The 27,324-nt window shown below is 39.5% G+C and overlaps 1 protein-coding gene across 2 annotated transcripts in view; it reads left to right on the top strand.

Moving 5' to 3' along the window:
* Positions 1 to 27,324, top strand: part of LOC112607090 (protein NPAT) — a 62,155-nt gene that overhangs the window by 20,806 nt on the left and 14,025 nt on the right. For both annotated transcript variants that reach the window (XM_025358153.1, XM_025358154.1), the window contains exons 2-13: positions 4,699 to 4,817; positions 8,082 to 8,142; positions 9,879 to 9,951; positions 11,553 to 11,593; positions 12,456 to 12,677; positions 13,599 to 13,680; positions 15,187 to 15,274; positions 16,259 to 16,350; positions 16,713 to 16,800; positions 21,020 to 21,116; positions 21,721 to 21,849; positions 24,227 to 25,879. In XM_025358153.1, the coding sequence (XP_025213938.1) occupies positions 4,699 to 4,817; positions 8,082 to 8,142; positions 9,879 to 9,951; positions 11,553 to 11,593; positions 12,456 to 12,677; positions 13,599 to 13,680; positions 15,187 to 15,274; positions 16,259 to 16,350; positions 16,713 to 16,800; positions 21,020 to 21,116; positions 21,721 to 21,849; positions 24,227 to 25,879 (2,745 nt within the window). The remainder of the gene's footprint in view (positions 1 to 4,698; positions 4,818 to 8,081; positions 8,143 to 9,878; positions 9,952 to 11,552; positions 11,594 to 12,455; positions 12,678 to 13,598; positions 13,681 to 15,186; positions 15,275 to 16,258; positions 16,351 to 16,712; positions 16,801 to 21,019; positions 21,117 to 21,720; positions 21,850 to 24,226; positions 25,880 to 27,324) is intronic.

Here is a 27,324-nt window from a genome sequence, read left to right as displayed (position 1 = left end):
GCTTTCTCTGGGAGGAAAGTTGCTGGGTTTAGGGAGGGACAGGTTCTTAACTGGGCTGCAGATCTCTCTAATAGCACTGCTTAATATTTGAGGAGACGATTGTCCTCTACCCAGAGCCTCCCCTTAGAAGACAGCAGTCCTGCCATATTATGTGGGGTATAAATGGTTACGTTGTACCCCATGGTTACCTTAGTGGCCTCTGGTACTGACAAGGTTAGTGCTGTGACTGCCCGGAGGCAGGCTGGCCATCCTTTAGCTACCAGATTAAGCTCTTTGCTTAGGTAACCTACAGGTTTCTGGGCTGGACCTTGGGCCTGAGTTGGAACTCCCTGGGCCATTCTCTTCCTTTCTGATACGTAAAGATTGAATGTCTTCCCTATGGGAAGACTAAGGGCTGGTGCCTCAAGCAAGGCTTGTTTCAGTTGGTCCAAAGGTCCTTTTAGCCTCTGGTTCCCAAATTAGGGAGTGAGTCTTAGTCACCTGAGTCTCCTTTATTGTGTGATATAAGGGACAAACTATTTCACCATACCTGGGTATCCATAGTCCTGTAATCCCCAAGAATCCTCTCAGTTACTTGAGGGTTTTGGGGAGAGGAAAAGAGGAGATGGACTTAATCCTTTCTTCACGTAGTTCGCTGGTCCCCTCTGACAAGACTAGACCTAGGTACTTCACTGAAGTCTGATAGAGCTGAGCCTTAGATTTTGAGACCTTATGTCCTCTGTTAGCCAGAAAATTAAGACAAGCCTTACGCTCGTCCTGAGACTTCCTTAATTGGAGCGCAAAGGAGAATATCATCATCTACATATTGTAAACCTGAGGATAAAGGAACTCAGATCTTTTGACAACACCTGCCCAAACAGCTGGGGGCTGTCTTAGAATCTCTGTGGTAACACCATCCAGATTAGCTATGTAGTCTGGTTGGATGGATCCTTGAATGCAAACAAATACTGGCAGTTGGGGTGTAATGGTATGCAGAAAAAAGATGTCCTTTAGGTTCAGGACTGTGAACCATTTAGTTCTCCCAAGTATTTGAGTTAGGGTATAGGGATTGGGAACCACCATATGGATTGGAACCACATCCTCATTAATGAGGCAGAGGTCTTGGACCAGTCTCCTTCCTTTATTGCGTTTTTGTAAATCCAATATTAGAGTATTACAAGAGCCGTTGCAGGGTTTAAGGAAGCCCTGCATCCTTGAGTTATCAGTGATGGCTTCTAGCCCTTTCCTAACTTCTGGTTTTAGGGGATATTGTCTCTGGTTAGAGAAGGTGGGATCGTTAAGGTGGACCCAGACCAGTATGGCAATTATGGCTGCACCAATTTTCCTTTGAGTTGCCCAGACTTCTGGGTTAATTAATATCAGTCTGCACTAAGGTGAGACAAAGAGTCTGTCCTGGAGCCATAAGGATGGTGGGTCCCATACCAGCTAAAATAGCCCTGCCTAGCAGAGGAGTTGAGCTTCCAGGCATGATTTAAAAGTCATGGATAAACAAAAAGTCACCTCAGCTATAACTAAGGGGTTGGGAAAAACATCAGGTTAAAGGCTTTCCTGAGACATCCCTAACAGTCATACTAAGAAAGGAAGGGAGGACTGGCCTAATAGTTGCCTCCCAAGAGGGAAAAAAAATCAGTCCCTTACACAGCAAAGCTCCCTGTAGTCACAGGACTATGCTGACTCCTGACACAGTTGGGGCGGGGGAGGGGAGGGCGGGAACAACTTAAATGCAGGGAAGGGAAGTTGCCTGAGGGAAATAGCCTCTTGCCTGATGCAAATGGGTTTCTTCAACAGGGGAAAGAAAACTCTCAATCATTACATCCTTCTTCTAAGAACAGACAAAAACCAAGTTGTTCTGAATTACACTGCTGATGACTAAGCAAAGTGCTCATTCCACTCAGTAATATTGTCACTGTGGTTTGCAACAACACCCTTAATGTTGTATATGAAGACGAGATAGGAGCCAGGAAAGAGAGAAAGAAAATGCTATAGGAAAGACTGGAGGTCTTGACTGACACCCGAACGGGCTCTTGGGGATTGGGGCCAGTCCAGGAGCCTTCAGGTAACACTGAGGTGTAGCCTCAGCCAGATGCCTTCAGTTGCCGGAGGACCTTATTCTGACCCTATGCAATGGCTAGACCTCTGTGAAGGCAGACTGGATTGAAACAAAGCCAACATTCCCAGTACCTGAGGGTGATGGCAGAGGCTTGACAAAGTCTTCCCCGGCAAGCCTGTCCTTTGCAACTGTGCTATTCGCTCTTAACTGGCTGACAGAGGTCCAGTGCTTCATCCATTTTTGGAAAAAAAATGTGAAGGCAAGAAGCCTCAGAAATGAAAGTGTAAGAGGTCCACTCTTACCCTTCCACAGATCCCAGACAAGCCTCCAGAAATGACACAGGATTCATTCATTGCCACTGTGCTGGAAGCATCTCCGTGTCCTGTGGCACACCTGTCTGGGCCTCACTCACCTCTAGGCTCACTGCTGGACCCTCTGCCCACTCGACCCAGCAGACTGCTTCTGGCCCGGTTTCCATGCCCACTGCAGCTCTGCATTCAGCCCACAACTGGTCCAGTTGTGCCATGATTGTCTTCTACCTTGGGAGCTGGCATCTGGATGAGGGTGACATAGCGGGACCCAAAAACTTGGAGATACCAGCAACCACAGAGCCCCAGCTGTTGCCCAGGGAGTTCCCAAGGACCATTACAACTCTCTCTCCCTCCCCCCGCCCACAGCATGGCAAACGGAGGTGGCAGGGGAACGCATGTTTCAGCTTGTTTGTGTTACAGCTCGTTCCATCCCCCTACCCTGCTTCAGTCTGCGGTTCCTGGGCTGGCCCAGCCCCACTGCTGCTTTCTATCGGGTAGCTGCCCAGTGCCAGCAGAGGACTGGAGGGCTACAGTGTTAGAGTTCCTTTCATACCCACCATTCAGCAGGTTCTGGGATCTTGTCCTGCGTGTAAGAAGAATGAGATTATGCGGACAATGGAGAGAGAGCAAGGCAACAGCTCTCGACACGAGAGAGGACCCGACATGAGTAGATCTCCATGTGAGAGGGGATTCCAAAGGCGGGTAGTCCCCATGTGTGGCTGAGTCTGAGGTTTTTATGGGCTCAGAATGGGAGAGTGCAGGCTGATTGCTCCATAGGTGAACCTGGAAAAAGCACCATTTGATTGGCTAAAAGACATCGAGGAAGTTCGCATTCTGGTCATGGACTCTACACAGAACTGGCAGTCCAGTTTTCAGGCTTCAGGCTGTCTTTGGCTTGAAGGTTGTCAGGTTTCACCGGGTACCCTACCCCTGTCTGCTTGGGAGTTTGTCTCCTGCTCTTATCAACTGTATTATTTCTTTATTCATATTTTCTATTTGGTGAGAGATTATTCTCATAATTTTCTAGACATGGATTCCTGTAGCTTTTCCAACTTATTTAAAAATAGCTCATTTATAGTCTCAAGTCTAATGTCTGGATTTCTCTGGGCAGACTTTTGGTTTTTTGACTCTGTATGAGCCATACTTTCTTATTTCTCTGTGTATCATAATATTTTGTGAAAAAATTGTATGTTTTAAATAATACAATGCGACAACTCTTGGAGTTAGATTTTTCTTCTTCCGTGTTTGTTGTTGTCTTAGATGTTGCTGTTTGTCTAGTGAGTTTGCTGAACTAATTTTATGCAGTCTATATTCTGTGAAGAGTTGGTATTCTATGATTGGATGATGATTTCCTTAACTACTGGGAGCAAATAAATATCCCATGGTTTGCCAAGGGGGTCTGTGTGTGCATTGGGACATGCTTTAGTTCAGCCAAGCAGTTGACCCACTCTGCCTTAGCCTTCCTTCATTAGTTAAAGTTAAGGTTCTTCTTGGAATTGGTAATGCTTTGATTCCCAAAAGGCATAAATTAAGAATTAAGGGAGTTCCTGTCTCACTTTTCATGCAGAGTAGGTCTTCTGTTCATTCTTTTTTTTTTTTTTAAACGGAATCTCATTCTGTTGCCCAGGCTGGAGTGCAGAGGCGCGATGTCAGTTCACTGCAAGCTCCGCCCCCCAGGTTCACACCATTCTCCTGCCTCAGCCTCCCGTGTAGCTGGTACTACAGGCGCCCGTCAACACGCCCGGCTAATTTTTTTTTTTTGTATTTTTAGTAGAGACGGGGTTTCACCGTGTTAGCCAGGATGGTCTCGATCTCCTGACCCTGTGATCCACCCGTCTCGGCCTCCCAAAGTGCTGGGATTACAGGCGTGAGCCACTGCGCCCGGCTGTTCATTCTTTTTATAAATCGTTTGGCAAATAAATGAAGTATACAAATACACAGCATTGTTGTGAGAACATAGTTTTCTGATAACCCGGTAAGTGAATTTATACCATCAATTGACCTGGTCATTATGGAAGTTATGCAGTAGAGGAACATAGTTATTTATCATTAATTTATTGGTCCTCCTGTAAGTACTGTGAAATAATTATACTTGGTTAAACACTTTATTTTACTAATTTAGCTAGAATTGTTTCCTGTGAAAGGGCCACCTTTTCTATGAATTATACTTTGTATTGCAGCACAACCTGGTGTTTCTGTTCAAGGCTGCCAAACACTAGAGCATTCCACCTAAGGTTTAAATTGTGATATCAGTACATGCTATAGCATTTTCAATAGCAGTTTTAACCAAAAGTACAGAATTCAATGTAAGTACTTAAACTTTTATTTTTTATTTAGGTTACTTACAGCAAGAAAACCTCATTTCTACCTGCCAGACTTTTATTTTGGAAAGTTCAGATTTAAAAGAATATGCAGAACACTGTACAGATGAAGGGTTTATTCCAGCCTGCTTACTGGTGAGTTATTTATTCCTTAAGGGAAATACTTCATCAACACAAGAGACTACAAACATAGTCATAAAATAAGCTTATCAGAAAAAATATTGAAATTGGCAGAAATTTAATGGTTTATATTCATGCATGACTGGTAAGACCCAAAGACGACCAGCTGTTCTTTTTACAAATTTATGCCAAAACTATTAAATGAATTACAACTTTGAGAATTAGTTTCAAAATGACACCCTCGTTTATGATTAGTTTCGCTGCTGCTGTCTCCAAGCCTTTTTTTTTTCCCCTTCCTGACCTGTATCTGGCTGCTCCTTTCAGACAAATACAAAACAGATATTTTGATTTATTATTGTCATTTCTTTTGTTAAATATCACTAGACCAACAAACCATCATTTGGCACGTAGTGGATACCTTCCAGAACTACATTATTTCACATGGTGTTTACTATTTTATTTTAAACATGGCTCCTTGAAGACTATCACAGATAACATCAATGTCTGCTTAGGAAACTGAAAATGACGCAAAACTAAAGTTAAGCAAGGTCATAGAATACAGAGTATACACAAATCCATTGTATTCTGCATGCCTGCAGTGAACAATTGAAATTTGAAAAATTTTTGAAAGTACGCATTTATAATAGCAACAAACAAACAAAATGCTTAGAGATAATCTAACAAAATATGTGTGAAATCCAAATGCTCCAAATTGCCTGAAATCTAAGGCCTGAATAAAAGGAGAATTGTACGGTGTGCACAGATTGAGAGACTCAATATTGTTAAGGTGTTATTCCCCCCAATTTAATTATAGATTTTTTACAGTCAAAATGCCTGCAAGCATTTTTATAGGTAACACGGAGCTGAATTCTAAATGTTAAATGGAAAAGAAACTAGAATAGCCTAAAGAGTTTCTGAAAAAGAACAATTTGGAGGACTCACATTACCAGATTTCAAAACTTACTAAAAAATATGATAATCAAGATTAAGGGGCATTTTTGATAGTTTAGGCACGTAGATCAGTGGAACCAAATACAAAGTCCATATAGAGACCCATACATCTGATTTTGACAAAGGCTTAAAGGCAATTCATTGCAGAAAGGATGGTCTTATCAACAAATGTTGCTGGAACACTCAGACATCCATATGTAGAAAAAGAACCTCTACAAATACCTCATACCTTATGCAAAAATTAACCATAAAATGGTTCAGAATGTAAAACACAAGACTCTAAGACTTCTAAATGAAAACATAAGAAAAAAATTGTGCAAAGTTGGATTTGACAATGAGTTTTTTATATGACACCAAAAGCATGGGCTATAAAGGCAAAACTTAGCCCAATTTATAAAAAATTAAAAACTTGCTCTACAAGAGGCATGTTAAAAGAAATGGGCTGGGCCAGACACAATGGCTCATGCCTGTAATCCCAGCACTTTGGGAGGCCCAGGCAAGAGGATTGCTTGAATTCAGGAGTTCTATACCAGCCTGGGCAGCATAGTGAGACTTCATCACTAGAAAACAATTTTTAAAAATTAGCCAGGTGTGGTGGTGCACTTAGTCCCAGCTGCTTGGGAGGATGAGGCTGGAGGATCGCTTGAGCCCAGGAGGTGAAGGCTGCAGTGAGCCACAGTTGCACTGCTGCAATTTAGCCTGGGTGACAGAGTAAAACCCTGTCTCAAAAAAAAAAAAAAAAAAAAGGTTGGGTGCGAATTTGTATCTTACATGTCTGAAAAAGGGTTTATACCCAGAACATATGTATAGAACTCTTAAAACTTAACAACAAAAACCAAACAATTTTTTTAAGTGGATAAGAGATCTGAAGATACTTTTACCAAAGAAAATATACAAATGGCAATAAGCGTATGAAAAGATCTTCCAAATCATTAGTCATTAGGAAAATGCAAATTAATACCCCACTGAGATACGAATATCTATTGGAATGGCTAATATAAGAAAACAGGTTTAAAAACTGGCAAGTCCTTGACCACAAATATGCAGAGCAGCAGGAACTCTTGTTTGTTACTGGTAGGAATTAAAAATTATCATACAGTTGCTTTTGAAAACAGTTCGCATTCCCCATGTGAACCAACACTCACATTACCCAAATCAGTTGAAAAACTTGTGTTCACACAAAAACCTAGACACTGGTGTTTGCTAATAGTGCCTAAAAACTGAAAACAGGCCAAGTGTGGTGGCTCACACCTGTAATCCCAGCACTTTGGGAGGCCAAGGCAAGCGGATAGCGAGGTCAAGAGTTCGAGACCATCCTGGCCAACATAGTGAAACCCCATCTCTACTAAAAATACAAAACTTAGCCAGGTATGATGGTGCGTGCCTGTAGTCCCAGCTACTCAGGAGGCTGAGGCAGGAGAATCGCTTGAACCTGGGAGACGGAGGTTGTGGTGAGCCGAGACTGTGCCATTGCACTCCAGCCTGAGCAACAGAGCAAGACTCCATCTCAAAAAAAAAAAAAAAACTGAAAACAGGCCAGGCGTGATGGCTCACACCTTTAATCCCAGCACTTTGGAAGGCTGAGGCAGGAACATGGCTTGAAGCCAGGAGTTCGAGGCTATAGTGAGCTGTGAGCAGCCATTGTACTCTAGCCTGTGTGTCACAGCAAGACCCTGTCTCTAAAAAAAAAAAAAAAATTTAAAAACTAATGACAACCAAGATGTCTTTCAAAAAGTGACAGACTCTGATGTGTTCATAACAAAGCAATACTACTACTCAGCAATAAAAAGCAACATGCTATTCACACAATAACATGGATGAATATTAAATAAATGCTTCTAATTTCTTCTAAATTAACAGTTCGGAACAAATAACAAATTGTAGATAGTAGGAGCCAAATTCCTCACTGTGTGAGAAAGAAGATAAAAATAAGCATAATAATGAAACCAGTGGTGTTGGGTTATAATCTGAGATATTAGTATGACACTGTGGTTATTTTAATATATATACAGATAGATGCAGAAATACAAATGCTTGTGTATATGCATTTGTACGTGTATGTGTAGCTGTCTGCTGAGAGGGTCTAGAAGCAGTAATACCCAAGTAGCTATAATGTCCTAGTCAAACGGGCAAGATTCTTTAGAAGCTTGGATGCAAACCCTAATGTCAGTGGCTATTTTCATTTTCGGTTACCTGCTTCTTTACCCTTTCCTCATCAGCTACTCTGCAGTTAGATCTTTTATTAACTTGAATGGTGGAATCTTTTCTTGTGAGAAATTATTGGTAGTATTATACACTTTTGGTAATATTTGATCTTTTTCTTTTCAGTCCTTATTTGGAAAAAACTTGACAACAATTTTAAATGAGTATGTAGCTATGAAAACAAAAGGTAAGAGTTCTGATTTGGAGTTTTTTTGCTGATGTGTATAATATTTATCTACTTGATTTAGTTAAAAATAATTTTTAAAGGTGTCTCATAAAAGCCTTGAGAAAACTTGTCTCTGTTGTGATGACATAAATTTTTCTGGGACACATCTAATTTGTTTGTGGGTTTTGTTTTTTGTTTGTTTGTTTTTGTTTTTTGTTTTTGAGACGGCGTTTCACTCTTGTTCAGGCTGGAGTGCAATGGCATGATCTCGGCTCACTGCAACCTCCAGCTGCTGGATTCAAGCTATTCTCCTCCATCAGCCTCCCAAGTAGCTGAGATTACAGGCCTGCACCACCATGCCCGGCTAATTTTGTATTTTTAGTAGAGGTGGGGTTTCTCCATGTTGGTCAGGTTGGTCTCAAACTCCTGACCTCAGGTGATCCACCACCTCGGCTTCCCAGAGTGTTGGGATTACAGGTATGAGCCACTGCCCCCGGTCATTTGTTTGTGTTTATATTGAGTGATACATAAATTGCAACAATCTTTATATTAGCAAAAATAACCCAAAAATTACCTTTTAAAAATATGTAAAATAAAACTCTTACCTCTGTGTTATCTATACTGATAAACAGACATCACTATGTGTTAAAAAGTTTTAAACTGACATTTTAATTTTAATTCTATGTAGTCTAAGTCTGAACATAGAAGCCAGTCATAAACTGGCTTATACTTACCAGCATATAAAATTCTACTTGCCTTAATTAAGGATGTTTTAGAGAAAAAGTTTTGACTACTTATTCTCTAATATTGATTATTTTCAATAGCTTATAATATTAACAAAACAATTAGCATTAAACAATTTGCATAAGATAACATAAAAAGAAGCTTGACTTATTTGACGTTGTCACTGTGTATAAGCATTGTGCTATGTGCTTTCATATGGTTTTTTCCATCATTTAATATTTTGTGTTTTTTGTTTGTTTGTTTTTTTGAGACGGGGGTATCTCTCTGTTGCCCAAGCTGGAGTGCAGTGGCGTGATCTCGGCTCACCACAACCTTCTCCTCCTGGGTTCAAGCAATTCTCCTGTCTCAGTCTCCCGAGTAGCTGGGACTATAGGCGCACACCACCATGCCTAGCTAATTTTTGTGATTTTAGGACAGACAGGGTTTCACTGTGTTGGCCAGGCTGGTCTCGAACTCCTGACCTCATCATCTGCCCACCTTGGCCTCCCAAAGTGCTGGGATTACAGGCGTGAGCCATCATGCCCAGCTTCTCATTTACTTTTTAGAATAACCCAGTGAGAGAGATTGTTTAAAGCCATTTTTAAATATGAGAAAATTGAGGATTAAATTTCCACACTTACAAGGAATTTGCATAACCTTTATGATAATTATTATAAGACAAATTTTTTTAATTCACTTTCATATGTCATATGATATCAGATAGAACAAAGACCAGAAAAAGTGTTTCTCCCTTTTTTAATAAAATGAAGGTGTAAAATTATTGGCCAAAAAATGCTCAGAGATTTTACAGATGTCCATTTCTACTCATATTGTATCTGATACTCAGTGACTTTAGAAGAGAAAGCAACCTTATTATAGCTTTGCAAGCTATTTTACAAAGTAGATTTATTTCTCATTTTCCAACATACTGTCAATAATCGAGAGACAAGGTTTTTTTGTGTGTCTTTGTTCAAAATGAATGATGAAATTTCTTCAGCTGGGTTTATTAAGAACTTTTTCCTCCTGTGATTTAGAAACATCAAATAATGTCCCAGCAATAATGTCATCTTTATGGAAGAAATTGGACCATACACTTTCTCAGATCAGGTAATAAGCTATTAGAATGTGCCTAATGATTTTGGAATTCAAATACACTTTGAGTTTAAATCTTCCTGAGACCTACACAGTATACTTATGTAACACTTACGCAGTTTTGAAATTACTCTAGAGGTTGCTGGTACTGTGGAGGCTACTGACTGACATAATTTAAAATAAATAGCATCCTTTTAATAAAATACTTAGAAAACTAAGCTATGTAGTAGTTTAATGACATTTCCAAGTTTCCATAGCAATTTAGAGGCAGATATATTGTTAGAATACAAATCACCTAATCCCAGGCCACTGAATTCCCTTAGGCAGCTGTCTCTTTATTACATATTCACAGAATTGATGCATTGAACCCATGCCCATTTGATTTCTTAACTTGAAATAAGCTTGAAGAATAATGCTAATTCTGAAATCTTCTGGTATCAATTTTATGAAAATCTCCTATTTGACAATAGAATTTGTTATGAAAACCATAGTCTCTTAACCTTTCTTTCAGAGATATAAGTGACTACCCCACCTAACTTCAGCATGGGTTTCATTTTCTTTCTCTGCTTAAACTGCTAAAATGGCTCCAAATGCTTTCTACTTAACTCTGGACACATCTTACTTGGTAGTCTTATCTTTATATTTCTCTTTCCTGACTCAAGTTTTATGGATCTTGTTGGAGACTTACTTGACATATTTTTTATGATAATGGCACGGTGTCTGTGACTTTATCGAATAAAGGGATGGGCCACTCTGATTCATACTAAAATAATTAACTTGTACTGTGAATTTTTACATGTTTGTTTGCATCTTCTTTAGGGGTTCAATAAAATAATTTCATAGCCATAAATTTAATAAAAGCTGGATGTCCTCTGACATTAACTTGGGGATTCCGAAGTATTTATATATGGAGTCATGGAAAATCAGAATTTCTCTATGGGAAGGCATCTCTGTAATTGTGAAAGATAATAAAAAATGTATACTTTGTATATTCTTACTTAAAAATGTAATATGCAGAGTTTCTAAAGTTAAATTATATTCTTTTTATTTTTTCAAGAGGTAGGGTCTCGCTCTGTTACCTAAGCTGGAGTGCAGTGGTGTGATCATAGCTCTCATAGCCTTGAACTCCTCAGCTCAAAAGTTTCTCCCACCTCAGCCTCCCCAGTACCTAGGACTACGGGTGCATGCCACCTGGCTAATTTTTATTGCGTTTCATAGAGACAGTCTTGCTATGTTGCTCAGGCTGGTCATGAACTCTCAGCCTCGAGTGATCCTCTCACCTCAGCCCCCCAGCGTGCTGAGATTACAGGCATGAACCACCGTACCCAGCCCAGATTGCATTCTTAACGTAATGTCAAGGCACTCTAACGCATATTACGTTGGATAGAAACTTGTTAATTAAAATTATATGTGTTGTGAGTGTGTCTACATGCCACTATTTTTCTCCTAAAGCAAATCAGAGTTGCTTACCCAAAAAATGTGTTTGTCTTTTTTGTCTGAGAGAGATTTTTTGCTTTTTACCTCATAACTAACTTCTGGTCTGACTGTAACTAAATCATAGTGGATGTCGGCACCAAAAATTTTTTGATGGATAACTACTTTGTTTTCTTTGTTAGGAGCATGCAAAGTTCCCCAAGGTTTGCTGGCAGTCAGAGAGGTTGGTATCCAACTTTAAACAATGTTCACAATTACTTCAAACTTAAACTGTCAGATGAACATTTTAATTCATTATACACATGTGCTTAGTGTATATTTTGCTTAAACTACTGTTTTTCTTTGTGGTGTGTTGTTTGTTTGTTTTTGTTTCTGTTTTTGTTTTTTGAAGTGGTGTCTCGCTGTGTTGCCCAGGCTGGAGTGCCATGACACGATCTCAGCTCACCGCAACCTCCACCTCCTGGGTTCAAGTGATTCTCCTGCCTCAGCTTCCCAAGTAGCTGGGACTACAAGCGTGTGCCACCATACCCAGCTAATTTTTTGTTTATTTTTAATAATTATTTTTTGTATTTTTGTATTTTTTTTATTTTTGTAAATTTTTTTGTATTTTGCCATGTTAGCCAGGATGGTCTCAATCTCCTGACCTCATGATCTGCCTGCCTCAGCCTCCCACAGTGCTAGGATTACAGGCGTGAGCCACCGCACCTGGCCAAACCACCGTTTTTTATGTACAGTTATGTTAATTAATATTTTCATTTATCATAAAAATATTTTGTAAATACTCCCTACATTTCACATAGACTCATGTAGAATGTTTTAATTCTCATGAGTTTAGGTTTATTAATTCATGGGGGTATTATCAATATGAACTATTGCAGAACAAATACAATCTTGGATTTATAAAGCTTGAGTGTATTCATTTTAGTTTCTTCTGAAAGTCACATAAATTTAGTTGATATATTTAGGGGTCATTCTTCAATCTGTTGATGTAACATGTTATATAATAGGATGCATCATATTGACTTCTTACAATTCCCAAACTACCCTGACATTGAATTTGTTTTTTAAATGCTTATATGTTTCAGCCCGAACAAGAACTGGAATTGCAGAAATCAAACGGCAGAGAAAGCTTGCATCTCAAACAGCTCCAGCCAGTGCAGAGTTGCTCACTTTACCTTACCTTTCAGGACAGTTTACCACTTCTTCCACAGGTACACAAGTTGCTCGACCAAGTGGCCAAATTTCAGATCCATCAAGGTCATATTTTGTAGTGGTCAACCATTCACAGTCACAAGATACTGTAACCAGTAAGTTTACATTTTGTTCTCTTAAATTTTGTTGTTAATGAAATCGTATGAATGAGATAATATACTAATGTCTTTATACTCAGTGTAAAAATATGACCCCCCCCCAAAAAAAAGATGAGAGAGACTAAAAGTGGAACAGACTTCTAGATTTGCTATAAGCATATAAAATCTTTAAGGCATTTTAATCTAGGATTCTTCCTATTTCTACTCTAACTGAAGTCCACCTTGAGCTCTCTAATTCTCCATTTTTGGCATTAAGAGAAAAGGACCTTGTTGCATTTTATTTTAAATGGAATGTACATTATATTTTCTACCTCCTTGCCTTTGTTGATGTCAGTCTGTCGTCCTGGAATGAGGAATGCCTTTCCACTTCTCCTCTATCTTTACATGTTAGAAATCCTACATATGCCTGGCTGAACCTTAGAGTTAGGAATATCCTTAGAGAGTGTGTGGTATATCTTATTTGTTGCATACTTGAAACTTTTGAAAACACATGATAGTAAACGATAAGAAGCTAGTTAATAACAGAGTTGGGATTAGAATTCAGGAGTTAGCAGTCTCAGTTCACAAACCAATTATCTTTCTGTGCAGCTAAAATTTATTGCCATCAAGATCTCCCCCATTTTCACCTTTTCCAAATCCAGAATGCTTAGTTTATACTTCTTAGACTTTTTCCATTCTACCATATTATTTTTTGTTGAGACTATACTGTACTTTGGATTTTATTGTAAAACCTTAAGGCATAAAGACTATATTTTATTGATCTTAATGTCTTTTACCGTGCTTCATACATGGTAGGCACTCAGTACTTGTTAATTGAATTTAATATAAAATAATAATCACTAAAGCTTTTTATCCCATTACAAGTTTAGAAAATTATTCCATTTCTTTGGCTTACTGTTATGTTTTCTTGAAATACAGCTGGAGAAGCTTTAAACGTCATTTCTGGTGCTCAGGAAAAGAAAGCACATGCCAGTTTAATGTCTCCCGGTAGACGCAAAAGGTAAATGCTTTTTAAAAGAGACAAGTTACCTGTATCCGTTAAAAAAAAAAATTACATCAGGAGATTTACATTGTGAATAATAAGACCAGGTTATGTTCTGATCTGTTATTAGAACTATTCCAAAATACATTGTCTTTCTTAACATTCTAACCCGCCTGAAATTGGGTTGCATCTCTCAATTAATGGCATATCACTGTTTCATGGAAAATATGTTTATTCTGTATTGGTATATAAAATAATGGTATATCTTACAAATGATGTTATCCCAGGTTTTTTGAAGTCCATGTTTTTTAACCGAATGTAAATAATACCATTATGTTCTATGCTGCACACACATTTAAAGTCCTAAGATCAATTGATGGAATTTTTCCAGGCACAATCTTTGAGAAAAATGTTTTTCTGTCTTACTTACTCTGTGTGTCTTTGTTTGAAGAATATTTTTAAAAAGAAATAGTAGTTTTAAAATGTTTCTTCTAGTTTCTTAGCTGCCAAGCCCTGGGTATTTTTGTTAGAGTCTTTACTTTTGGTTGTTTTTCATTCAAGACTGACCTCAGCCTCCTTTGTTGGAGCCTTTCTCACTTCACCATATAAAATAATAAACAGTAATATCGATTTATTTAATTTTAGAAATAGGGCCTTGCTCTCCTGGCCACGCTGGAGTATAGTGGTGCGATCATAACTCATTGCAGCCTCGAACTTGTGGGCTCAGAAGATCCTCCCACCTTAGCCTCCCCAGTAGCCAGCACCACAGGCACATGCCACCACACCCAGCTAATTTTTTTATTTTTTGTAGAGATAGGGGTCTCATTTTGTTGCCCAGGCTAGTCTCAAACTCCTGGCTTCGAGTGATCTTCCCACTTTGGCCTCCCAAATTGCTGGGATTACAGATGTGAGCCACCATGCGCAGCCATAAAAGAGCAATATTAATATTTAACACTTATAGGAACCTTGACTTTTTAAATAAAGTATATATACTTTATTTCATTCCATTCTTTAGTAAACCCAGTAATGCAGTTGGTCATTATAAAGTGGGTTAGAGAGTCAGAGCTTGCTGTGCTTCAGACCACATAGGTAGTAAGTGGTAAAGCTAGACTTCAAACTCATTTTTTTGAATCCAAGACTACTAATACTTTTTGTACTTCCCTTTGTTCCTACCACAAATAGAGAATATACAGTTGACCTTGAACAACACGGGTTTGAACTGCATGGGTTCATTTATACTCAAGTTTTTTTCAACCAAACACAGATTGAAAATTTAGTAGTAAAACCTACCTAGATGCAGTGTGCTGACTTTTTGAGTACATGGGCTTCCTAGTGCAGACTGTAGGACTTGAGTACATGTGGATTTTGATATCCTTGGGGGTCCTGAAACCAGCCCCCTGCAGATACAGGGACAACCGTATCTGTTCTGCTATGGTGATCTTAAAATTTATGTCTGTATATGTATTTATCTTTAAATCTGTTAAACATAGTGGTTAAAAGAAAAGTTTTTAAAATGTGTTTCAGTGAATCTCAGAGAAAAAGTACCACTTTGTCTGGCCCTCATTCAACAATACGGAATTTCCAAGATCCAAACGCATTTGCAGTAGAAAAAGTAAGTGACTCTGCCAAACTTTGCAGCTTAAAATATTCCTGAGTTAAAAAATACAGATATATACACAAATGTATGTATATCTGTATCAAATAAAGAAACGGGTAAGTTTATAGATATCTATAAATACTTTGTTGTTGTTGGATCATTTAATAAAATACCGGCCAGGTGCTGTGGCAAATGCCTGTAATCCCAGCACTTTGGGAAGCTGAGGCGGGCAGATTGCTTGAGCTCAGGAGTTCAAGACCAACCTGGGCAACATGGTAAAACCCCGTCTCTACAAAAAATACAAAAATTGTCCAGGCATGGTAGCACATGTCTGTAGTCCTTGCTACTTAGGAGGCTGAGATGGGAGGATTGCTTGAGCCTGGGAGATCGAGCCTGCAGCGAGCCATGATCATTCCACAACACTCAAGCCTGGGTGACAGAGTGAGACCCTGTCTCAAAAAAAAAAAAAAAATCTGTCTAGTGAGTAGTGGCTTATACCTGTAATAAGAGGTATTGAGAGGCCAAGAGGAGCGGATCTCTTGAGGCCAGGAATTCAAGACCAGCCTGGCCAACTATCTCTACTAAAAATATAAAAATTAGCTAGATGTGATGGTGCACACCCATAATCCCAGCTACTATTCAGGAGGCTGAGGCACAAGAATTGCTTGAACTGGGAGGTGGAGGTTGCAGTGAACTGAGATGGTGCCACTGCACTCCAGCCTGGGCTACAGAGCGACACTGTAAAAACAGGGCATTTACTGGGGTTTGATGATGAGTGTGGAAGTGTATAAGAAAGAGTTGTTGAAAGATCTGTGAAAACATTTGCAAATTACAGTGTTGTATTCAGGTATTAATATGGAGGGAGCCGCCACAACTTCTGAGTTTCCATTTAGGTTTATTAAAACTATCCAGCTCTTACCGGTTTGTTATTTTCTAATAAATATTAAATAGCAGAATACTCTTTATTGTCCTTTTGCTAACAGTGGCTTTCTTTTCCAGCAAATGGTTATTGAAAATGCACGAGAAAAAATACTAAGCAACAAATCTCTTCAAGAAAAGCTAGCAGAAAACATAAATAAATTTTTAACTAGGTAAGCTATATATGTTTTTTTTTGTTTTTTTTTTTTTTGAGGCGGAGTCTTGCTCGGTAGCCCGGGCTGGAGTGCAGTGGCCGGATCTCAGCTCACTGCAAGCTCCGCCTCCCGGGTTTACGCCATTCTCCTGCCTCAGCCTCCCAAGTAGCTGGGACTACAGGCGCCCGCCACCTCGCCCGGCTAGTTTTTTGTATTTTTTTTTTTTTTAGTAGAGACGGGGTTTCACGGTGTTAGCCAGGATGGTCTCGATCTCCTGACCTCGTGATCCGCCCGTCTCGGCCCAATATATGTTTAAAATGCCTAATTGTTTTTGCCTAATTGCATAACTATAATAAAGATTTTTCTTTCTTTGTTAACAGTGATAATAATATTGCCCAAGTACCTAAGCAAACAGATAACAACCCTACGGAGCCAGAGACTTCAATTGATGAATTCTTAGGACTTCCGGTATGGGTGGTTGGGGTGCGCATGTGTGCGTGTGTGTTACTTATAGTTAAGATTGATGGTATTTTGGTTTCATTTCAAAACCATTGCCAACATAAGATGTTATGATTTGCCATCTAATTAGATAAAATGATTTACAATAGTAGGATCAAACTTTTCTTCATTCATTGAATGTAATCTGTTCCTGAAAAACACATCGGATGATGACTTAAAATAGAATCTATATTGCATCCACAGTCATGGATTCCTAAGTATTTAATACTTAAAAATTTGTTAGTGGGTGTATTTGTGTGTAATAAACAGTAATACAGTGTTTATATAAATTACATTTCTTCTGCACTGCTACAAACTGTATAATACTTTAGAGAAACAATGAAATGATATATTAAAGATATGTAATGGGGCCAGGCACGGTAGCTCAATGCCTGTTATCCCAGCACTTTGGGAGGCCAAGGAGGGCAGATCACTTAAGGCCAGGAATTCGAGACCAGCCTGGCCAACACTGGCGAAATCTCATCTCTACCAAAAATACAAAAATTAGATGGGCATCATGACATGTGCTTGTTATCCCAGCAGCTCAGGTGGCTGAAGCAGGAGAATCCTTGAATCCGGGAGGTGGAGGTTGCAGTGAGCGGAGATCGCACCACTGCTCTCCAGCCTGGGTGACAGAGTGAGACTTTGTCTCAAAAAAATAAGAAAAAAAGATATCTAATGAATCCAAGTAATAGTTAACTAAATAAAATGAACAAAACTTTTTTTTTTTTTTGAGACGGAGTCTCTGTTTCCCAGGCTGGAGTGCAGTGGCACAGTGTCAGCTCACTGCAAGCTCTGCCTTCTGGGTTCACACCATTCTCCTGCCTCAGCCTCCTGAGTAGCTGGGCTACAGGCACCCGCCACCACGCCTGGCCAATTTTTTGTATTTTTAGTAGAGACAAGGTTTCACTGTGTTAGCCAGGATGGTCTCCATCTCCTGACCTCGCGATCTACCCACCTCGGCCTTCCAAAGTGCTGGGATTACAGGCGTGAGCCACCATGCCCAGCCAATAAAATAAACAAGACCTTTTTAAAAAGAAAGATTGCTAACCAAATGACAGTTTGCCTGTGAGGCTTAATACTAAGAGAAGAAAGATGGGGACAGTGGTCACTGTTGCTATTCATTGGTAGTAAATACAAAGGAGAGTGAGCTAGTAAGGGAGAAATATAACAGTCTATGTTTTAAGACTTGTCGATGTGCAACTATCCTTTAATATACTTTTTTCTTTTTTTTTTTTTTTTTTTTGGACAGAGGTCTCACTCTGTTGCCCAGGCTTGAGTGCAGTGGCTCAATCATGGCTCACAGTAGCCTTGATCTCCCTGAGCTCAAGTGATAACTCCCACCTCAGCCTTCTCAGTAGCTGGGACTACAGGCACATGCCACCATGCTCAGATAATTTTTGGGTTTTGTTTGATTTTGTTTTTTGAGATGGAGTATCGCTGGGTCGCCCAGGCTGGAGTGCAGTGGCACAATCTCTGCTCACTACAACCTCCGCCTCCCGAGTTCAAATGATTCTCCTGCCTCAGCCTCCCAAGTAGCTGGGATTATAGGCATGTGCCTCCATGCTTGGCTAATCTTTGTATTTTTAGTAGAGACTAGGTTTCACCATGTTGACCAGGATGGTCTTGAACTCCTGGCCTCAGGTGATCTGCCTTCCTCAGCCTCCCAAAGTGCTGGGATTACAGGTGTGAGCTACCTCACCTGACCCAAATATCCTTTTTGAAGAGCAGCTCCAATTGTGATTTTAGGACATCTTTTTACTTGGACCATTGGACAATGGAAATATTTTTATTGGCCTGCCCATGTGAGTGTATTAGAGCAGTTTTTCTTTCAGTTGAATTCTGAGAAAGCCATTGAGCCCTTGAATTGTTTTTCTCTCTGTCAGTTCTACCAGTACTTCTTTTAAAAACCTCTCTCATCTTACCATTTAATAAATATGGGCCAGGCACAGTGGCTTATAGCTTTAATCCCAGCACTTTGAGAGGCCAAGGCAGGAGGATGCTTGAGCCCAGAGGTTCAAGACCAGCCTGGACAACATAATGAGACCTCATCTATACAAAAAAATTTTTTAAAAATTAGCCAGGTGTTGTTGCATGCACCTGTTGTCCCAACTACTTGGGAGGCTGAAATGGGAAGATCACTTGAGCCTTGGTGCTTGAGGCTGCAGTGAGTTGTGATTTCACCACTACACTCCAGCCTGGGCAACAGAGCAAGACGCTGTCTCAAAACCAAAAAACAAATATGTATGCTCTGTTCTAAGTTTTTGTATCCTCTAACTTTTTGCTTATTGTTTCTCTACAAATACATCAGATGCTTACCATAATCAGGGTACTTGGTTAAATACTGTGAAGGATTGTAAGAAAGTAAAGGCACAACCTACTGTTCTTGGTTGTTCATAATACAGTATTTGTAGAAAGTTAAGAATTAAGATTTAGCTGGGTGCGGTGGCTCACACCTGTAATCCCAGCAGTTTGGGAGGCTGAGGCAGGTGGATCACCTGAGTTCAGGAGTTCGAGACCAGCCTGGCCAACATGGTGAAACCCCACCTCTACCAAAAATTAGCTAGATGTGGTGTCACGCACCTGTAATCCCAGCTACTCAGAAGGCTGAGGCCAGAGAATTGCTTGAACCCGGGAGGCGGAGTTGCAGTGAGACGAGATCGCGCCACTGCACTCCAGCTTAGGCGACAGAGTGAGACTCCATCTCAAAGCTAAAAAAAAAAAGAAATAAGATTTAAATAACAGTTTTTAAGACAGTATAGGGAATTTTGTAACACAGAAATGCCAAAAGGCTCAAGAAGTAGCACCAGGACGTCTGAAAGTGACTCTTAAAGCTGAGGCTACAAACAGGATAATAAGGTGCAAAATTAAGGAAGGAGTTAAACCCTGTATCTACTCCCTATTTCGAATGCTCCCCCAGAAACACTGTTGTCAGTCATGAGCCCTCACAGCAAGAAATCTGACTAACTCAAAAGAAAAGAACTAAAAATACAAATGGTTCTACAACATTATTCCATAGCTTAGCTTGTAGTTGACAGGCTCACCCCTGCCATTGGTACAGGGCTTTTGAGGTAGGTTTTGGCATGTTAGTTTTAAAGCTGAATAGATAAGAATTGGCAACATTCAAGGAAAGCATTTTACATGAAGAACCCATAGCAGACAGATAAAAGGGATAAAATAGATATATATTGAAGGACCTGTAAAGCAGTCTACAATAGAGTAATGTAAAGAAAGTAGATTATAGAACTTTATAGTGTGGGCCAGGCACAGTAACTCATGGCTGTAGTCCCAGCAGTTTGGGAGGCTGAGGTGAGCGGATCGCTTGAGCCCAGGAGTTCAAGACCAGCCTGGGCAACATGGCGAAACCCCATCTGTACCAAAAATACAAAAACTAGCTGGGTGTGGTGGCACATGTGTAGTTTCAGCTACTTAGAAGGCTGAGGTGAGAGGATCACCTGAGCCTGGGAGGTCAAGGCGGCAGTGAACTGTGCGCCATTGCATTCCCCTCCAGCTTGGGTGACAAAGTGACACCGTGTCTCAAAAAAAAAAAGAACTTTATAGTATAATATTATTTCCATTTATATACATATATTCATTTTATATCATTTTAATGTTTAGGAATATATTCACCAAAGTTCTTACCTCTAAGAAGTAGGATTAGGAAACCCTCACCTTCTGTCTAGTTTTGTTTTAATTTGTTTTAAATGAGCATATCATTGGAAATTGTCTTGGAGTGGAGGAATGCTACTACATAAAAAGTCAAAAATAGTCAAGTGTCTGCTAATTATTTTGCTGGTATTAAATCATATTATTCAAACTGGGCACAGTGGCCCACGTCTATAATCCCAGTACTCTGGGAGGCTGAGGCAAGAAGATCACTTGAGCCCAAGAGTTCAGGACTAGCCTGGGCAATTTAGCAACCCCATCTCTACCAAAAATAAAATAAAATAAAATAAAATAAGCTGGGCATAATGGTGCACCTGTAGTCCCAGCTACTCAAGAGGCTGAGGCAGGAGCATCAGTTGAGCCCAGGAATTTCAGGTTATAGTGAGCTACAGTGACTATATCACTGTACCACTACTCTCCAGCCTGGGCAAAAGAGTGAGACCTTGTCTCATATATACATATAGTATGTAAATATATATAAATTCAGTTAGAATCATGCCTTCACCCTACTCCTTTCTTGCAGAGTGAAATTCACATGTCTGAAGAAGCTATACAGGACATATTGGAACAGACAGAATCAGACCCAGCATTTCAGGCACTCTTTGATCTCTTTGACTATGGTAAGGAGACTATTTCAAGACAAAAAAGGCTTCTCCAGTTTCTTTGGTAACTTAACTGTAGTGAATCAGCATTCTCCAGAGTATCTAAAAAAGTTCTTGTTTTCATTTCATCAGATATATGGATATGTTAAAGGAGTTTTTGTTGTTTTGTTTGTTTTTACCTGAGAAACTTCAGCTATTAAAGTGGAGAGTAGTTTTGTTTTTTATTTTTGTGGCATTTTTGCCAGCCAACAGGGAATGTGTTGATGTCGACCACTCTACAGATGTGCTGAACACAATTGAATGGTACAAAGGGAATACAAAAAACTGGCCATTGTCCTCAATCTTATGATTTAGTGCAGTAGTTCTCAAAGTATACTCCCCCAAACCAACAATCTCAGCATTATCTGAGAACTCGTTAGAAAATGCAAATTACTGGTTTAAAGTTTAAGAAACACCTATTTGGTGTAAAAATCTTTGTACTTGTAAATGATATTAAAAGCAACATTTTTTAATAAAACCCTAAATCAAAGTTTAACATTTGCTTAATCCCCACAAGCTGTATTCATTGATGTTTATTTTTTGTTTTGGTCATTTAATTATTTCCCTATTCCCTTTTTAACAGGTAAAACAAAGAATAATAAAAATATATCACAGAGTATTTCCAGTCAACCTATGGAATCCAATCCCAGTATAGTCTTAGGAGATGAAACTAATCTAGCAGTTAAAGGTTCTTTTGAAACAGAAGAATCTGGTAAGAATTTGGTTTTGTTAATATCATCAATCCAAATCTTAATATTCGTCTCAAAATTCAAAGGCAGAAAATACCAATTTGGAAGTAGAAATTGTTCAGATTGTTACAAATCATTTTTGTATTTTTCTCTCCGTTAAAAACAATTATAAATCTTTGGTAGTTTGATTAAAAAGAAAATTTAGGGTATTCATTCTTTTACTGTAAGCTTTTTTTGTTGGTGTGTTTTTGTTTCTTGAGACAAGGTCTCCCTCTTGTCATCTAGGCTGGAGTGCAGTGGCACAATCATAGCTCACTGCATGCAGCCTCAAACGATCCTCCCAACACTTTGGAAGCAGAGGTAGCATTACAGGTGTGAGCCACCACACTTAACCTCATTCCTTTATAATTCGGTCTATTCTTGACATGTGCAATTTAGTATTAATGTTGTTCAGTTGCTCAAAAGTCTGTAACATTTATTTTTATTAAGGCACATCTTTTCTGCTCACCTGTTTTTAAATGTTATCATTGCTCCCACCACTAGAAAATCTGATGGCTTCCAATGTTCATTCACATCCTGTCCTTCAAGAATCTCAGACTACGTGTCTCCTTTAATTCCTCTGCCAACAATCAAGTCCAATTCTCCATTTCTTCTTAGGCTGAATTATAGTGGGTTTTGTTTTTGCAGTATATATTATGTCTAGAAGGTTGTGTTCTACCCTGTACAAAGTGAAACTTGAAATTCTGTTTTCTGAGAAAGTCTTCCTACTTCACTGAGGAACTACTTATCCTGAATTTATGTGGCCTGTATACAATTTCCACTGTTTTCCCCACAATAAGGATTCCGATGTGCTCTGTACTCAACAGCAGGTGTCACATTTAACAGAATTAGAGTAGTCCCCCCTTATCTGTGGGGGATATATTCCAAGCCCCACAGCGGGTGCCTGAATTGGGTGGTACCAAAACTTATCAGTATTTACTGTTTTTTCCGATTCAGGCATACCTATGGTAAAGTTTAATTTAAAATTAGGCACAGCAAGAAATTAACAATAACTAATAAAATGGAACAGTTATAACAGTATATTGTAATAAAAGTTATGTGAATGTAGTCTTCCTCAATATCTTATTGTACTATACTCACCTATTTTTAGACTGTGGTTGACTGTAGGTAACTGAAACCACACGAAGCAAAACTGCAGATAATGGGAGACTGCTGTATATGCTAGTTGACATAAATTTTCTGGTTTTTTAAAAAATATTTTTCATACTGATTCAAGTTAATGTTTTCTGTCCTAAATTGTGAATGCTGTATTGTTTTCTGAAACACTTTTTCCAGGCCGGGCACGGTGGCTCATGCCCCTAATCCCAGCACTTTGGGAGGCCAAGAAGGACAGATTACTTGAGGTCAGGAGTTCAGGACGAGCCTAGCCAACATGGTAAAACCCCGTCTCTACTAAAAATATAAAAATTAGCCAGGTGTAGTGGCGTGCGCCTGTGATCCCAGCTACTCAAGAGGCTGAGGCAGGAGAATCACATGAACCCGAGAGGCAGAGGCTGCAGTGAGCTGAGAATGGTACCACTGCACTCCGGCCTGGGCGACAGAGCGAGACTCTGTCTCAAAAGGAAAAAAGGAAATACTCTTTCCTCTTACTCATGTCATACTCTCTTTATTTTTTAAGATCTTCTCATACAGTGCCTCCTTTATAATGCTTTCTCGTGGTGCGTTTTGTTGCTATGCTGTTACAGTTTTTACCATGCTTTGTTATATGACTTTCTGTTCTATAGTTGGTTCCTTGACTAACCTCTCCAAGATTAGAGATTGGATCATTCATCTTTGTATCCCAGTAACAAAGCATGGTTGGTCTTCAGTAAATATGTGTTTAATGTTAAAGAGTACACAATGAGATCGAGTGTCAATCATGCAAAATATACTTGGCCCCATCTCACCTTTAAGAATATGTCAGATAAGTCAGGTGTGGTGGCTCATGCCTGTGATCCCAACACTTTGGGAGGCCGAGGCAGTAGATAAATTAAGGTCAGAAGAAATGTTAGAAGTTGAAAAGTTAAGTGTCTCAAAATTTCATGTTTGGAGCCAGTATGTTTTTTACCTATTGAAATACTAGATTTTTTTAAACCTCTTTACTTTTTCCTTCTTTGTGTCATCTGTCTTCCAAGAAGCTTAGAAAACAAATTGACACTTGTGTAAAAAAGTCATCAGTCACTAGCGAGTACCTGTAAATTTTTTGATACTCAGTTAATGGGAAGCACAGCATATAGACTTCCACTTACTGGTATGCAAAGATAAGTTATTTCCTTGGCAAAGTAAGTTTTATGGCAAAGATGACTACCATAGAAGCTGAATATATTTACCTTATCTGTCTACCTGCCTGATATTTTGCAGATGGTCAGTCTGGTCAGCCCCCATTCTGTACATCCTATCAGAATGACGACCCATTAAATGCTTTGAAGAATAGCAGCAACCATGATGTGCTTAGACAGGAAGACCAGGAAAATTTTTCCCAAATAAGCGCCAGCGTACAGAAAAAGGCCTTTAAAACAGCTGTACCCACTGAACAGAAATGTGACATTGACATTACCTTTGAGTCCGTGCCTAATTTGAATGACTTTAACCAAAGAGGGAATTCTAATGCTGCGTGTAATCCACATTGTGCTGAATTATACACCAATCAGATGACCACTGAAACTGAAATGGCTATAGAGATTGAAAAGAACTCTTTGTCTTCAAATGTTCCGAGTGAATCTCAATTACAGCCTGATCAGCCTGATATACCAATAACTTCGTTTGTTTCACTTGGTTGTGAAGCTAACAATGAAAACTTAATTCTCTCTGGGAAAAGTTCTCAACTTTTATCCCAAGATACTTCATTAACTGGAAAGCCATCTAAAAAAAGTCAATTTTGTGAAAATTCTAACGATACAATAAAACTTAAAACTACTTTTCATGGTTCCAAGTCACCAGATTCTAGTGAAATTCACAAGAGTAAAATAGAAATTAATGTGTTAGAACCAGTTATGTCACAGCTGTCAAACTGCCAAGATAATTCTTGTCTTCAAAGTGAAATACTACCTGTGTCTGTTGAAAGTTCACATTTAAATGTATCTGAACAACAAGTAGAAATTCATCTTCGAGATTCGCTCTCTTCTGCTAAACAACCATCTAATGATTCAACATCTGCTGAGTTAAGTCATACAGAAAATGAAGCTCAGCCATCCAAGTCTGAGAATTCACAAGAGCCTTCATCTGCTGTAAAAGAAGAGAATACTATTTTTCTGTCTTTAGGTGGAAATGATAACCGTGAGAAAGTTGCAGTGATGCCTCCAGAAGGCACTCCTATAGAAAACAGTCACTCTCTTCCTCCAGAATCTGTGTGTTCTTCAGTGGGAGATTCTCACCCTGAGTCCCAAAATACTGATGATAAACCTAGCAACAACTCAGCAGAGATAGATGCATCAAATATCGTCTCGCTCAAAGTTATCATTAGTGATGATCCATTTGTTTCCTCAGATACTGAACTTACCAGTGCTGTTTCTAGTATTAATGGAGAAAACCTGCCAACTATAATCTTGTCTTCTCCTACTAAATCACCTGCTAAAAATGCAGAATTAGTTAAATGCCTGTCTTCAGAAGAAACTGTAGGTGCTGTTGTATATGCTGAAGTAGGGGATTCAGCCTCAATGGAACAGAGTCTTTTAGCATTCAAATCTGAAGACTCTGCAGTAAACAGCACTCAGAATGAAGATGGCATTGCTTTTTCAGCTAATGTTACACCGTGTGTTTCCAAGGATGGAGGATATATACAGTTGATGCCGGCCACAAGCACAACATTTGGCAATTCAAATAACATTCTGATAGCTACCTGTGTGACTGATCCAACAGCCTTAGGAACATCTGTGAGTCAGTCTAATGTAGTGGTGTTGCCTGGAAATTCTGCACCTATGACTGCCCAACCTCTGCCACCTCAGTTACAGACACCACCAAGGTCAAACAGTGTATTTGCTGTCAACCAAGCTGTGTCACCAAACTTTTCACAAGGTAACTTTAATAACATAGTTGAAATTCGTTTCTCTGGGTTGGGATCTAATTTCTTTTGTATGTGTTGTTATTGACTAGGAAGTAATAACTCATGGGTAGATGGTATGAGAAAAGATTCTGAAATTTGTGATTATGCTGCTTCTTTATGCTAGCTAATTCAAACTTCTTTTTTTTTCTTAATCTAGTAAGCTGTGGGTTTTAGTGGGTTTTTTTCTTTTTTCTGTTCACAAATACTTCTCAATCTGTGTGCTAATAAGTTACAAGAAACAGAAAAGACAGACTAATTCATCACATAGCTGTATAAAACCCAGTGGTGTGGGGGAATTGTTAAAAATAGCTCTTATTGTCATGGTCTTCAGGGAACTTATCTATTTGGAGAAACTTTCCAGAAAAACTTGAATTTCGGCCTGGTGTGGTGGCTCACGCCTGTAATCCCAGCACTTTGGGAGGCCGAGGTGGGGCGATCACCTGAGGTCAGGAGTTTGAGACCAGCCTCACCAACATGGTAAAACCCCATTTCTACTAAAAATACTAAAAAATGAGCCAGGCATGGTGGCAGGCGCCTCTAATCCCAGCTACTCGGAGGCTGAGGCAGGAGAATCTCTTGAACCTAGGTGAACCCAGGAAACAGGTTTCAGTGAGCCAAGATCATGCCATTGCACTTCAGCCTGGGCAACAAGAGTGAGACTCTGTCTCAAAAAAAAACTTGAATTTCTTCTTTTATAAAATCCTAATTTTTCACTGCCTTTCACCTTCTAGAATTGATCTCTGTCTTTAAAATCCTTTGTTTATGGCTGGGTGCAGTGGCTCATGCCCGTAATCCCAGCACTTTGGGAGGCCGAGGTGGGCAGATCACCTGAGGTCAGGAGTTCGAGACCAGCCTGGCCAACATGGTGAAACCCCGTATCTACTAAAAATATAAAAATTAGCTGGGCATGGTGGCGGGCACCTGTAATCCCAGCTACTTGGGAGGCTGAGACAGAAGAATCGCTTGAAGCTGGGAGGCAGAGGTTGCAGTGAGCCAAGACCGAGCCACTGCGCTTCAGCCTGGGCAACAGAGTAAGACTCTGTCTCAAAAAAAAAAGAATCCTTTATTCACAGGGGCTCTTGTGGCATTTGTTGCCTGCTGTGTTATATGTAGTTAGTGATTGATATGCCTGTCATATTGATAATTTTTTGTTGTATATTCTTCAGGGATAGCGCTTATGGCACATTTATTTACATTTCCTTATGTGTTGGTTCCCAAGCTTCTCTCCTTTCCCTTTTTGTTACATTATAGACATACAGTAAAATTTCATTAAATATCAACAATTAGTATTAAACCTAATGGGTCTGTTTTTTTTTTTCTTTTTTTTTGAGACGGAGTCTTGCTCTGTCGCCCAGGCTGGAGTGCAGTGGCCGGATCTCAGCTCACTGCAAGCTCCACCTCCCGGGTTCACGCCATT

This window comes from Theropithecus gelada, chromosome 14 (genome assembly GCF_003255815.1).
Source record: "Theropithecus gelada isolate Dixy chromosome 14, Tgel_1.0, whole genome shotgun sequence".
In the NCBI taxonomy this organism is placed as follows: domain Eukaryota; kingdom Metazoa; phylum Chordata; class Mammalia; order Primates; family Cercopithecidae; genus Theropithecus; species Theropithecus gelada.
This window is presented reverse-complemented; position numbering and strand designations above follow the sequence as displayed.